The sequence below is a fragment of the Calidris pugnax genome, unplaced genomic scaffold, assembly GCF_001431845.1.
Source record: "Calidris pugnax isolate Ruff unplaced genomic scaffold, ASM143184v1 scaffold535, whole genome shotgun sequence".
Taxonomy (NCBI): Eukaryota; Metazoa; Chordata; class Aves; order Charadriiformes; family Scolopacidae; genus Calidris; species Calidris pugnax.
The window spans coordinates 13,022-26,406 of NW_015091323.1; the positions used below are offsets into that span (position 1 = coordinate 13,022).

The 13,385-nt window shown below is 64.9% G+C and overlaps 1 protein-coding gene across 1 annotated transcript in view; it reads right to left on the bottom strand.

Annotated features, from left to right (window-relative positions):
• SYMPK (symplekin) overlaps positions 1-13,385 on the bottom strand; it is a 22,554-nt gene that overhangs the window by 2,946 nt on the left and 6,223 nt on the right. Inside the window, exons 4-18 of the mRNA XM_014960942.1 lie at positions 10,769-10,923; positions 10,525-10,675; positions 8,892-9,105; positions 8,642-8,792; positions 6,031-6,266; positions 5,730-5,811; positions 5,521-5,634; positions 5,294-5,441; positions 5,059-5,219; positions 4,863-4,971; positions 4,687-4,787; positions 4,443-4,533; positions 2,782-2,883; positions 2,512-2,699; positions 7-83 (exon numbers count right to left, since the gene is read on the bottom strand). Of these exons, the coding sequence (XP_014816428.1) occupies positions 7-83; positions 2,512-2,699; positions 2,782-2,883; positions 4,443-4,533; positions 4,687-4,787; positions 4,863-4,971; positions 5,059-5,219; positions 5,294-5,441; positions 5,521-5,634; positions 5,730-5,811; positions 6,031-6,266; positions 8,642-8,792; positions 8,892-9,105; positions 10,525-10,675; positions 10,769-10,923 (2,080 nt within the window). The remainder of the gene's footprint in view (positions 1-6; positions 84-2,511; positions 2,700-2,781; positions 2,884-4,442; positions 4,534-4,686; positions 4,788-4,862; positions 4,972-5,058; positions 5,220-5,293; positions 5,442-5,520; positions 5,635-5,729; positions 5,812-6,030; positions 6,267-8,641; positions 8,793-8,891; positions 9,106-10,524; positions 10,676-10,768; positions 10,924-13,385) is intronic.

The following is a 13,385-nucleotide window of genomic DNA, read 5'->3' on the forward strand; positions in this document are numbered from 1 at the left end:
TGGAGCACCACCTGGAAGGACTGGGGCTTGGTGCGTTGGCAGCACTTGATGAAGCCCTCCCACACCTTGGGGTACTTCCACACCTGGGGGGGGACAGAGAAGGGTTGAGGGGGGGGCCCTGGGGGCTCCACACTCCCCCCCCAGCCCTGGGACCACGGGTGGGCATAGGGATGGGGACACTGAAAGGGAAGGGAGGGACACGGGGACAGTGGGACAGGACAAACAGACACCCCGGGGGGACAGCCAGGGACAGCAGGATGGGAGGGACAGACAGACAGACACCCACGGGGACAGTGGGACGGGACAGACAGATGGCCAGGGGGACACAAAGGGATGGGGTGAGCAGCCCCCTGTAGGGACAGTCACCTGCTGTGACACCCAGGGACAGCAGGACAGGACGGACAGACACCCAGAGGGACTCAGGGACGCCCAGAGGGACATCCAGGGAGATGGAAGGGCAGGCAGAGGGACGTGGGGACATACAGAGGGACTGATGGACACCCAGAGAGACACAGAGGGCCCCCCCCCCCCCCAGCCCTGGGACCACGGGGGAGCAGCGGCCACGGGTGGGCACAGGGATGGGGACACTGAGAGGGAAGGGGGGGACACGGGGACAGTGGGACAGGACAGACAGACACCCACGGGGATGGACACCCCCAGGGGGACATCCAGGGACAGCAGGATGGGAGGGACAGACAGACAAACACCCACGGGGACAGTGGGACAGGACAGACAGACGGCCAGGGGGACACAAAGGGATGGGGTGAGCAGCCCCCTGTAGGGACAGTCACCTGCTGTGACACCACCCAGGGACAGCAGGACAGGACGGACAGACACCCAGAGGGACTCAGGGACACCCAGAGGGACATCCAGGGAGATGGAAGGGCAGGCAGAGGGACGTGGGGACATACAGAGGGACTGATGGACACCCAGAGGGACTGAGGGACACCCAGAGGGACAACCAAGGAGATGGAAGGGCAGGCAGAGGGACACAGGGACAGGCAGAGGGACACCCAGAAGGACTGATGGACACCCAGAGGGACTGAGGGACACCCAGAGGGACACCCAGGGAGATGGAAGGACAGGCAGAGGGACGTGGGGACATACAGAGGGACTGATGGACACCCAGAGAGACACAGAGGGACACTGAGAGGGACAGAGGGACACCCAGGGAGGACATGGGGACATACAGAGGGACATGCAGAGGGACTGATGGACACCCAGAGGGACAGAGGGACACTCACAGGGACAGAGGGACATGCAGAGGGACACGCAGAGGGACACCCAGGGAGAGGGACACGGGGACAGGAAGAGGGAGACCCAGAGGGACACAGGGACACCCAGAGGGACAACCAAGGAGATGGAAAGGCAGGCAGAGGGACATGGGGACATACAGAGGGACTGACGGACACCCGGAGGGACACGCAGAGGGACACTGAGAGGGACACCCAGGGAGAAGGATATGGGGACATACAGAGGGACATGCAGAGGGACACTCAGGGAGAGGGACAGGCAGAGGGACACAGAGGTATGGATGGATGGATGGATGGATGGACAGACGTGCAGACAGACACGCGGGACATGGAGAGGGCCAGGGGACACCCAGGGGGACACCCAGGGAGATGGAAGGCCAGGCAGAGGGACACACAGAGGGATGGATGGATGGATGGATGGATGGATGGATGGAACAGAGGGACTGAGGGACACACAGAGGGACACCCAGGGAGATGGAAGGCCAGGCAGAGGGACGTGGGGACATACAGAGGGACTGATGGACACCCAGAGAGACACAGAGGGACACTGAGAGGGACAGAGGGACACCCAGGGAGGACATGGGGACATACAGAGGGACATGCAGAGGGACTGATGGACACCCAGAGGGACAGAGGGACACTCACAGGGACAGAGGGACATGCAGAGGGACACGCAGAGGGACACCCAGGGAGAGGGACACGGGGACAGGAAGAGGGAGACCCAGAGGGACACAGGGACACCCAGAGGGACAACCAAGGAGATGGAAAGGCAGGCAGAGGGACATGGGGACATACAGAGGGACTGACGGACACCCGGAGGGACACGCAGAGGGACACTGAGAGGGACACCCAGGGAGAAGGATATGGGGACATACAGAGGGACATGCAGAGGGACACTCAGGGAGAGGGACAGGCAGAGGGACACCCAGAGGGACTGAGGGACACCCAGAGGGACTGAGGGACACCCAGAGGGACACCCAGGGAGATGGAAGGCCAGGCAGAGGGACACAGAGGTATGGATGGATGGATGGATGGATGGATGGATGGACAGACGTGCAGACAGACACGCGGGACATGGAGAGGGCCAGGGGACACCCAGGGGGACACCCAGGGAGATGGAAGGCCAGGCAGAGGGACACACAGAGGGATGGATGGATGGATGGATGGATGGATGGATGGATGGATGGATGGATGGATGGATGGACGTGCAGACAGACACACGGGACACGGAGAGGGCCAGGAGGACCCCCAGGAGGACCTGCTTCATGATGAGGCGGGAGAGGATGTTCATGACGAAGCCGCCCAGGCGGGGGTACATGGTGAGGGCCTGGATGACGGTGCGCATCAGCAGCATGGGCAGGGGGCTCTGCTCCATCAGCTGCTGCATCACCACCGCCAGCACCTCCGAGGTGTAGACGTTCCTCTCGGCGAAGCACAGGTTGGTGGCTGCAAGGGACAACGAGGAGGAAGAGGTGTCACCTCCCCTCCGGCCGGCACCAGGGTGTCACCCCCGCCCCGCGGCACCCACCCTTGATGATGGACTTCATGTCGCACTTGGAAGAGTCGATGTTGTGGAGGGCGATGAGCAGCTCCCCCGGGTTCAGCGGGGACACGGCCGAGGCACCGTCACCTGCCAGGGGACAGCAGTGAGGTGGCCCCGTCCCTCAGGAGCTCGGGGTGGGGACAGGGACCAGCTGCCAGGGCCCATGTCCCACCCCATGGTGGCCCCAGAGGCGAGGACTGGCCCTGGGGTCACCCTGTGTCCCTGCAGCCATTCCCAGGTAGGTGCCACATCTAATGTCCCACCCCAGAGAGGTCCCATGTCCCCACATTGAGCACTGGGACTGTCCCCAGGGATGCTCCATGGTGTCCCACAACAATGGAGCAGTCCCATATCCCACCCCAGGGAGGTCCCATGTCTCCACAGTGAGCACTAGAACTGTCCCCAGGGATGCTCCATGCTGTCCCACCCCAGGATGGCCCCGTGTCCCCACAGTGAGCCGTGGGACTGTCCCCAGGGATGCTCCATGCTGTCCCACCCCAGGATGGCCCCGTGTCCCCACAGTGAGCCGTGGGACTGTCCCCAGGGATGCTCCATGCTGTCCCACCCCAGGATGGCCCCGTGTCCCCACAGTGAGCCGTGGGACTGTCCCCAGGGATGCTCCATGCTGTCCCACCCCAGGATGGCCCCGTGTCCCCACAGTGAGAACGGGAACTGTCCCCAGGGATGGTCCATGCTGTCCCACCCCAGGATGGCCCCGTGTCCCCACAGTGAGCACTGGGACTGTCCCCAGGGATGCTCCATGGTGTCCCACCACGGAGAGGTCCCATGTCCCATCCCAGAGAGGTCCTATGTCCCCACAGTGAGCATTGGGACTGTCCCCAGGGATGCTCCATGCTGTCCCACCCCAGGGAGGTCCCATGTCCCCACAGTGAGCACTGGGACTGTCCCCAGGGATGCTCCATGGTGTCCCACCATGACAGAGCAGTCCCATATCCCACCCCAGGGAAGTCCCATGCCTCCACAGTGAGCACTAGAACTGTCCCCAGGGATGGCCCATGCTGTCCCACCCCAGGGAGGTCCCATGTCCCCACAGTGAGCACTGGGACTGTCCCCAGGGATGCTCCATGGTGTCCCACCACAGAGAGGTCCCATGTCCCATCCCAGAGAGGTCCTATGTCCCCACAGTGAGCATTGGGACTGTCCCCAGGGATGCTCCATGCTGTCCCACCCCAGGGAGGTCCCATGTCCCCACAGTGAGCACTGGGACTGTCCCCAGGGATGCTCCATGGTGTCCCACCATGACAGAGCAGTCCCATATCCCACCCCAGGGAAGTCCCATGCCTCCACAGTGAGCACTAGAACTGTCCCCAGGGATGGCCCATGCTGTCCCACCCCAGGATGGCCCCGTGTCCCCACAGTGAGCACTGGGACTGTCCCCAGGGATGCTCCATGGTGTCCCACCACAGAGAGGTCCCATGTCCCATCCCAGAGAGGTCCCATGTCCCCACATTGAGCACTGGGACTGTCCCCAGGGATGCTCCATGGTGTCCCCCCACGGAGAGGTCCCATGTCCCACCACAGAGAGGTCCCATGTCCCCACAGCAAGCACTGGAACTGTCCCCAGGGAGGTGCCAGGCTCCGTGTCCCCCTCTGCCACATGTCCCAGGGCTGTCCCCGTCCCCTACCGTGCTGCGTCCCCAGCAGGCGGTTGAAGACCTCCTTGACCACGATAGGGTTGAGCTTGATGAGTTTGGGCAGGGCCTGGATCACCTCTTTCTGCATTCCAAAAGGGCAGCGCTCAGCCGGGGGGACGCCAGGGGAGGGGACAGAGATGGAGGGGACATGAGGAGAAGGGACACACGGATGGAGGGGACATGAGGAGAAGGGACATGAGGAGAAGGGACACACGGACAGAAGGGACTCTCTGACCTTCTCCAGCCCGTTGAGGACAGGGATGAGGAACCTCACGTCCGGCAGCCGCTTGTGATAGAGATCACGGACCCTCTTCACCAGCTCGGGCGAGGGGGGCACTGCCAGGAGGGGGGTGGCACGTCACCGGGGGGCAGGAGGTGCCACCCTGCGACGTGCCCCCCACCGGGCCCTACCTTTGTCCGTCAGGCTGTGCAGGCAGCGCGTCACCAGCGTCTCGGCTCCCTTGGGACAGTTCTCCACCAGCAGCAGCAGCTCGGGCGAGTTCATCCCCATCCCACGGATCTACGGCAGAGCCACCGCCGGTGTCACCGGGCCACCGCAACCCCCCTCTCCGTGTCCCCCCCCCCTCGACCCTCGTGGGGGTCTCACCGGCTGCTCGATGACCCGCAGGACGGTGCGTTTGATGTCGGCGATGGCCTCGGTGTAGACAGAAGCCAACTCGTGGATGAGCTTGTGGTTGTGGGGCAGCAGCGCCAGGTAGAGGTAGAGGCACTGCTTGATGGTCTCCTCCGTCCACGGCGCCGCCACCTCTGCGTCACACACGGCGTCACCGGAGCCCCCGCGACCACCCCCCAGTGGGTGCCACCCCCTCCCCAAAACTCACCTGTGTCCTTGTCGGCCCCGAAGAGGACGGAAGGTGGGTTGGGGTGCACCAGGAGCTGCAAGTAGTTGAGGGCGAACTTCTCCACGTACTCCCGAAGCTGGTCCTTCTCGTACATGCGCTTGATGAAGAGCAGGGCCTGCTGGCGGACCTGCGGAGCGGCCACGTGTCACCGGCGCAGGGACCAGGGTGTCCCCTGGGGTGCTGGTGGCCCAGCCCCGCGTTGGTACCTTGTCCTTCTCGTGGGAGCTGAGGTCCAGCAGGACGTGCAGGTACTGGAACTGCCGGGACGGCCGCTTGAAGATGAGGTCGCGCAGCGTGGACATGCCCAGGTAGGTCCGGCTCTGGAGAGAGGGGGGACACGGACGGCAGTGAGGGGACACTGGGGTTCCTCCTCATGTCCCCAACCCCTCGTGTCCCCAACCCCTCCTGTCCCCACCTCGTCCTCGCAGTACTTGCGGATGACCTCCAGCGCGCTCTCGGTGATCAGCGGCGCCTCCAGCACCACTTTGGTGAAGATCCTGCCAGGAAACGCAGGTCAGTGGGGTGGGGACACCACCACCGAGGTGAAGATGATGCCACCAGTGTGGGGACACCACCAGGGGGAAGATGCCACCGGTGTGGGGATACACACAGGGCAACCCCGGGGACCATCTGGAGGGATGTCCGTGGCCTGAGAGCTGCCGCTCCCGCCGTGGAGCCTGGTGGCACCATCTTGTCCCCGGTGGCACCGTCCCTACCCGTCCTTCTGGTCAGGCTTCTCCTGGAGGCCGGCGAGGAGCCCGATGAGACACTGGTCGTAGCGCTCCAGGCTGCCGGCGGGGAGCTGGCTCAGGTAGACGTTGTACTCCTGGAAGAGCCAGGCGAAGGCCAGGTCCAGGCGGCCGCGGACGTCGTCCAGGATGAAGGCCAGGACCTCGCTCTTCAGCGGCACCTCGAACTGTGTCACCAGCGAGGCCAGGATCTTCACACGGGCCTGTTGGTGGGGCGGGAAGGGGGGTCTGGGTGAGACGTGGGGGGGGAAGGGGGGGTCTGGGTGAGACGTGGGGCAGGAAGGGGGGTCTGGGTGAGACGTGGGGGGGGAAGGGGGGGTCTGGGTGAGACGTGGGGCAGGAAGGGGGGTCTGGGTGAGACGTGGGGGGGGAAGGGGGGGTCTGGGTGAGACGTGGGGCAGGAAGGGGGGTCTGGGTGAGACGTGGGGGGGGAAGGGGGGGTCTGGGTGAGACGTGGGGCAGGAAGGGGGGTCTGGGTGAGACGTGGGGGGGGAAGGGGGGGTCTGGGTGAGACGTGGGGCAGGAAGGGGGGTCTGGGTGAGACGTGGGGGGGGAAGGGGGGGTCTGGGTGAGACGTGGGGCAGGAAGGGGGGTCTGGGTGAGACGTGGGGGGGGAAGGGGGGGTCTGGGTGAGACGTGGGGCAGGAAGGGGGGTCTGGGTGAGACGTGGGGGGGGAAGGGGGGGTCTGGGTGAGACGTGGGGCAGGAAGGGGGGTCTGGGTGAGACGTGGGGGGGGAAGGGGGGGTCTGGGTGAGACGTGGGGCAGGAAGGGGGGTCTGGGTGAGACGTGGGGGGGGAAGGGGGGGTCTGGGTGAGACGTGGGGCAGGAAGGGGGGTCTGGGTGAGACGTGGGGGGGGAAGGGGGGGTCTGGGTGAGACGTGGGGCAGGAAGGGGGGTCTGGGTGAGACGTGGGGGGGGAAGGGGGGGTCTGGGTGAGACGTGGGGCAGGAAGGGGGGTCTGGGTGAGACGTGGGGGGGGAAGGGGGGGTCTGGGTGAGACGTGGGGCAGGAAGGGGGGTCTGGGTGAGACGTGGGGGGGGAAGGGGGGGTCTGGGTGAGACGTGGGGCAGGAAGGGGGGTCTGGGTGAGACGTGGGGGGGGAAGGGGGGGTCTGGGTGAGACGTGGGGCAGGAAGGGGGGTCTGGGTGAGACGTGGGGGGGGAAGGGGGGGTCTGGGTGAGACGTGGGGCAGGAAGGGGGGTCTGGGTGAGACGTGGGGGGGGAAGGGGGGGTCTGGGTGAGACGTGGGGCAGGAAGGGGGGTCTGGGTGAGACGTGGGGGGGGAAGGGGGGGTCTGGGTGAGACGTGGGGCAGGAAGGGGGGTCTGGGTGAGACGTGGGGGGGGAAGGGGGGGTCTGGGTGAGACGTGGGGCAGGAAGGGGGGTCTGGGTGAGACGTGGGGGGGGAAGGGGGGGTCTGGGTGAGACGTGGGGCAGGAAGGGGGGTCTGGGTGAGACGTGGGGGGGGAAGGGGGGGTCTGGGTGAGACGTGGGGCAGGAAGGGGGGTCTGGGTGAGACGTGGGGGGGGAAGGGGGGGTCTGGGTGAGACGTGGGGCAGGAAGGGGGGTCTGGGTGAGACGTGGGGGGGGAAGGGGGGGTCTGGGTGAGACGTGGGGCAGGAAGGGGGGTCTGGGTGAGACGTGGGGGGGGAAGGGGGGGTCTGGGTGAGACGTGGGGCAGGAAGGGGGGTCTGGGTGAGACGTGGGGGGGGAAGGGGGGGTCTGGGTGAGACGTGGGGCAGGAAGGGGGGTCTGGGTGAGACGTGGGGGGGGAAGGGGGGGTCTGGGTGAGACGTGGGGCAGGAAGGGGGGTCTGGGTGAGACGTGGGGGGGGAAGGGGGGGTCTGGGTGAGACGTGGGGCAGGAAGGGGGGTCTGGGTGAGACGTGGGGGGGGAAGGGGGGGTCTGGGTGAGACGTGGGGCAGGAAGGGGGGTCTGGGTGAGACGTGGGGGGGGAAGGGGGGGTCTGGGTGAGACGTGGGGCAGGAAGGGGGGTCTGGGTGAGACGTGGGGGGGGAAGGGGGGGTCTGGGTGAGACGTGGGGCAGGAAGGGGGGTCTGGGTGAGACGTGGGGGGGGAAGGGGGGGTCTGGGTGAGACGTGGGGCAGGAAGGGGGGTCTGGGTGAGACGTGGGGGGGGAAGGGGGGGTCTGGGTGAGACGTGGGGCAGGAAGGGGGGTCTGGGTGAGACGTGGGGGGGGAAGGGGGGGTCTGGGTGAGACGTGGGGCAGGAAGGGGGGTCTGGGTGAGACGTGGGGGGGGAAGGGGGGGTCTGGGTGAGACGTGGGGCAGGAAGGGGGGTCTGGGTGAGACGTGGGGGGGGAAGGGGGGGTCTGGGTGAGACGTGGGGCAGGAAGGGGGGTCTGGGTGAGACGTGGGGGGGGAAGGGGGGGTCTGGGTGAGACGTGGGGCAGGAAGGGGGGTCTGGGTGAGACGTGGGGGGGGAAGGGGGGGTCTGGGTGAGACGTGGGGCAGGAAGGGGGGTCTGGGTGAGACGTGGGGGGGGAAGGGGGGGTCTGGGTGAGACGTGGGGAGGGAAGGGGGGGTCTGGGTGAGATATGGGGGGTCCCGGGCGTACCTGGGCGGCCCCGCTGCAGGCCACGGCGCGCTCGGCGCGCAAGATGCGCTTGACAGCGTTGAGCTTCAGCTTCTCCATCTGCGTGTCGCTCAGCGGCTTCAGGACGTCGGCCAAGCGGAAAACCTTCTTGCGGCCACCGGCACCCGCCAGCCTTGGAGGAGGAGGAGGAGGAGGAGGAGGAAGGGTCCGTCAGCACCCACGGGTGCCTTTGCCCATCCCCGAGGAGCAGCGCTTGGGGAAGAGCTCTCACCGGGGCTGCGTGGCTGGGATGATGGGCTCAGGGCGGCGTTTGGCTTGGGGGGCTTCCTCCTCCAGCGGGTTGGTGGCCGAGCCTTGGGCACCCAGCACGGAGATGGCCTGGCCCTGGGCCAGCGCCGAGAGCCGCCGCTTGATGACCACGCTCTCCGGCTTGGCCGCCTTCTCCTCCTTCGGCTCCTCCTTCAGGTGCTTCGTCTGCTCCACGCCTGAGAAGGTCCAAGTGGCCCCTGACTCCTTGCCGGCCCCTTGGCTCGGGTGAAGGACCCCGAAAAGCTCCCGTCCCACGTACGAGAGGGGTGAAGGCCTCAAAAAATATTTCAGGAGGTGGTTTCGAAACCCCAAACCGCAAGATGACCCGAGGACAGAACAAGATACTGGAGCTAAACCCAAGACACTTCTCTTGTCCAACCCTATTGACTCGCTCTAACGCAATTAACCCTATTTTCCCTGCTGTGTTTCTGCCTGGCAGTAATTAGTGAGGTGAACCTTGCTGCTAAAGGTGATGGGACAAGAGGAAACGGTCTCAAGCTGCACCAGGGGAGGTTGAGGATGGATATTGGGAAAAATTTCTCCCCCCAAAGGGTTGTCAAGCCTTGGAAGAGGCTGCCCAGGGCAGTGGTGGAGCCTCCAGCCCTGGAGATGGTGGAGACCGGGCAGATGTGGTGCTGAGGGCCATGGGTCAGTGGGGGTTTGGGCAGTGTTGGGTTGATGGTTGGACTCAATCTCAGAATCCAAGAATCACATGGGGTTGGAAGGGACCCTCTGGAGATCATCTCCTCCAACCCCCGGCCAGAGCAGGTCCCACCCAGAGCAGGTCCCACAGGAACGTGTCCAGGTGGGGTTTGAATGTCTCCAGAGATGGAGACTCCACCACCTCTCTGGGCAGTCTCTGCCAGGGCTCTGACACCCTCACAGTGAAGAAATTCCTCCTCATGTTGAGGTGGAACTTCTTCTGTTCCAGTTTGTGCCCATTTCCTCTTGTCCCTGGGCACCACTGGAAAAAGACTGGCCCCATCCTCCTGACACCCACCCTTGAAGTATTTATAGGTGTTGAACAGATCCCCCCTCAGCCTTCTCTTCTTCAGACTAAAAAGACCCGAGTCCCTCAGCTTTTCCTCATCAGAGAGATGCTCCAGGCCCCTCATCATCTCTGTAGCCTCTGCTGTCCCCTCTGCAGCAGTTCCCTGTCCTTCTGGAACTGGGGAGCCCAGAACTGGTCCCAGTGCTCCAGCTGGGGCCTCCCCAGGGCAGAGCAGAGGGGCAGGATGACCTCCCTGGACCTGCTGGTCACCCTCTTCCTGATGCCCCCCAGGATGCCATTGGCCTTCTTGGCCACCAGGGCCCATTGCTGGCCCCTGGGAATCACAATCTGGAAGGTCCAATTCTACGATTCAACTTAACGAACCTCGGCCAACAGCTCCTGAACTTCGTTAATTCACATCCAACTTCTCCAACTCTGCCAAATCCTTCTTTTACCTCAATTAAACCCCGTTGCTGCTCCCCACTTTGAGTGAGGCACCTTCCACTCCTCCACAACCGACGCCGAGCGCCCCGAAAAGGCGCTGCCACGGAGGAGAGGGGGGACACAGAGGGGACACGCACACCCACCCCTGGTCCCCACTCACCCGGGCCCAGCCCCGCCGCCGTCATCTGGGTGGCCATGAGGCGGGCGAGGTGTTTGATCTGCGCCTCGGTGCCGGCCGATTCCACCGGGGTGTAGGTGGCCTGGAAGGAGGCGGGCATGGCCTCGGGCAGGTACACCATGCTGATCAGCACCTGCACAAAAGAAGGGGGGGGACACACACCTTAGAGCCCCCCCTGCCCCGTGGAGCGCCGCGTCCCCCGCCAAGAGGTCCCCCGTCCCCTGACCAGGTTGGCGACGTTCTCCGGGGTGAGCAGGGGCTGCAGGAACTCGGCCGTGATGTCCGTGTCCGAGGGGACGTTGGCCTGGCCGCCGGCTTTGGGGGCCGCCACCAGCGTCGGCTCCAGGTCCTTGTCCTCGTCGTCCTCACCCAGGGGGGGCTCTGCCAAAACGGGGGGTGGTCAGGGTCCCTCGGAGGACCCTGGGGGTGGTCAGCAACTGCCAGGCAGCAGGGACCCCGGAGAAGGAGCAGGAGGTCTGTTGTGCCACCAATGGTCCCCAGGAGGGACTGGGAGGACACCAGGAGAGCACTGGGAAGACCTATGTGGTGTTTAATGCTACTACCCATCTCCAGGAGAGCACTGGGAGGACCTTCGGGGCATTTAATGCCACCACCCACCCCCAGGAGAAACCAGAAAGACCCTGGGTGGCACTGGGAAGACCTTGAGGGGGTTGTAATGCCACCACTTGTCCCCAGGAGGGTACTGGGAGGACTCCAGGAGGGACTGGAAGGACCCCAGGAGACCACTGGGAAGACCTATGTGGTGTTTAATGCCACTACCCATCTCCAGGAGAGCACCAGGAGGACCTTCGGGGCATTTAATGCCACCACCCACCCCCAGTGTGACCAGGAAGACCCTGGGTGGCACTGGGAAGACCTTGGGGGGGGTTGTAATGCCACCACTTGTCCCCAGGAGGGTACTGGGAGGGCTCCAGGAGGGACTGGGAGGACCCCAGGAGAGCACTGGGAAGATCTATGTGGTGTTTAATGCCACTACCCATCTCCAGGAGAGCACCGGGAGGACCTTCGGGGCATTTAATGCCACCACCCACCCCCAGTGTGACCAGGAAGGAACTAGGTGGACCCGGAGGGGCACTGGGAGGACCCAAGGGACATTCAATGCCACCACCCACCCCCAGGAGAAACCAGAAAGACCCTGGGTGGCACTGGGAAGACCTTGGCGGGGTTGTAATGCCACCACTTGTCCCCAGGAGGGTACTGGGAGGACCCAAGGGACATTTAATCACAGAATCACAGAATCTTCTAGGTTGGAAGGGACCTTAAAGATCATCTTGTCCAACCGTCAACCTGACTGACAGAAATAGACACCCACACAACAAACAAGGAGCATCATCACTAATGCCACCACCCATCCCCAGGAGAAACCAGAAAGACCCTGGGTGGCACTGGGAAGACCTTGGGGGGGTTGTAATGCCACCACTTGTCCCCAGGAGGGTACTGGGAGGACCCTGGGTGGCATCAGGAGGACCCGAGGCAGCACAGTGCCACCAGGGAGGGGACAACCGTGACGCCCCCGCATCTCACCGATCTTCATCTTCTTGAGGGTGGCGTCGGGCTCGTCGCGGGGCCGTTTGCGGGTGTCGCGGGGGCTGGGCATGCTGCGGGCGATCTCGGCCTGCTGGGTGCCCAGGTCGACCAGCAGGGTGGTGATCTGGGGCTGGAAGTCCCCCGAGGAGGGGTGCCGCAGGACGCTCAGGAGGTGCAGCTTCAGGTTCTTCCGGACGCTGCTCACCTGCGACTTGGCCAGGGTGGGGGGCAGGTTGGCTGTGAGAGAGGGGACACACACACCCCCCGTGTTAGGGACACATGGGGACATGGGACAGGATGGTTTGGGTGGGATCAGCTCTGCTGTCCCCAAGAGGGTGGGGGTGAGCTTGGATCCTTGGGCAAGATGGAAGGTGGGAGCTCAGAAACTGGGGACGTTTGGGTCTCCAGCCTCCCGTGGTGGGACCTTGGGGACCCAGGACTCCCATGCGGGGAGACCCTGGGCTGAGAACGTTTGGGTCCCCAGCCTCCCATGGGGGGCACCCTGGGAGGAGGACATTAGGGTCCCCAGCCTCCCGTGGTGGGACCTTGGGGACCCAGGACTCCTGTGCGGGGGGACCCTGGGCTGAGGACATTTGGGACCCCAGCCTCCCGTGGTGGGACCTCGGGGACCCAGGACTCCCCAGGGGGGGACCCTGGGCCAAGGACATTTGGGTCTCCAGCCTCCCATGGGGGGCACCCTGGGAGGAGGACATTTGGGTCCCCAGCTTCCCATGGGGGGCACCCCTGGGAGGAGGACATTTGGGACCCCAGCCTCCCGTGGTGGGACCTTGGGGACCCAGGACTCCCCATGGGGGGCACCCTGGGAGGAGGACATTTGGGACCCCAGCCTCCCGTGGTGGGACCTTGGGGACCCAGGACTCCCCATGGGGGGCACCCTGGGAGGAGGACATTTGGGACCCCAGCCTCCCGTGGTGGGACCTTGGGCTGAGGACATTTGGGACCCCAGCCTCCCGTGGTGGGACCTTGGGGACCCAGGACTCCCCAGGGGAACGGGTGAGCCCAGGAGCTCCCCACCCTACGAGCGCTGAAGGGGGGACCTTGGGGCACCAGGGCCACTCTTCTCCCTCGGGTGACGGTGACACCGGGCGAGGTGACGCTTACCGTGGAGGGTCTCGTAGGCTTGGATGACCTCGGCCATGAACATGGGCCGCTGGCGGGCGATGGTGGCCAGGGAGCCCAGCGCGGCCGTCAGGTTGATGCTGGAGATGGCCGGGTGCACCATGAACTTGAGGAGCTGCTCCAGGGCGGCCTTGCCCTCCTCCCACAGCACGTCT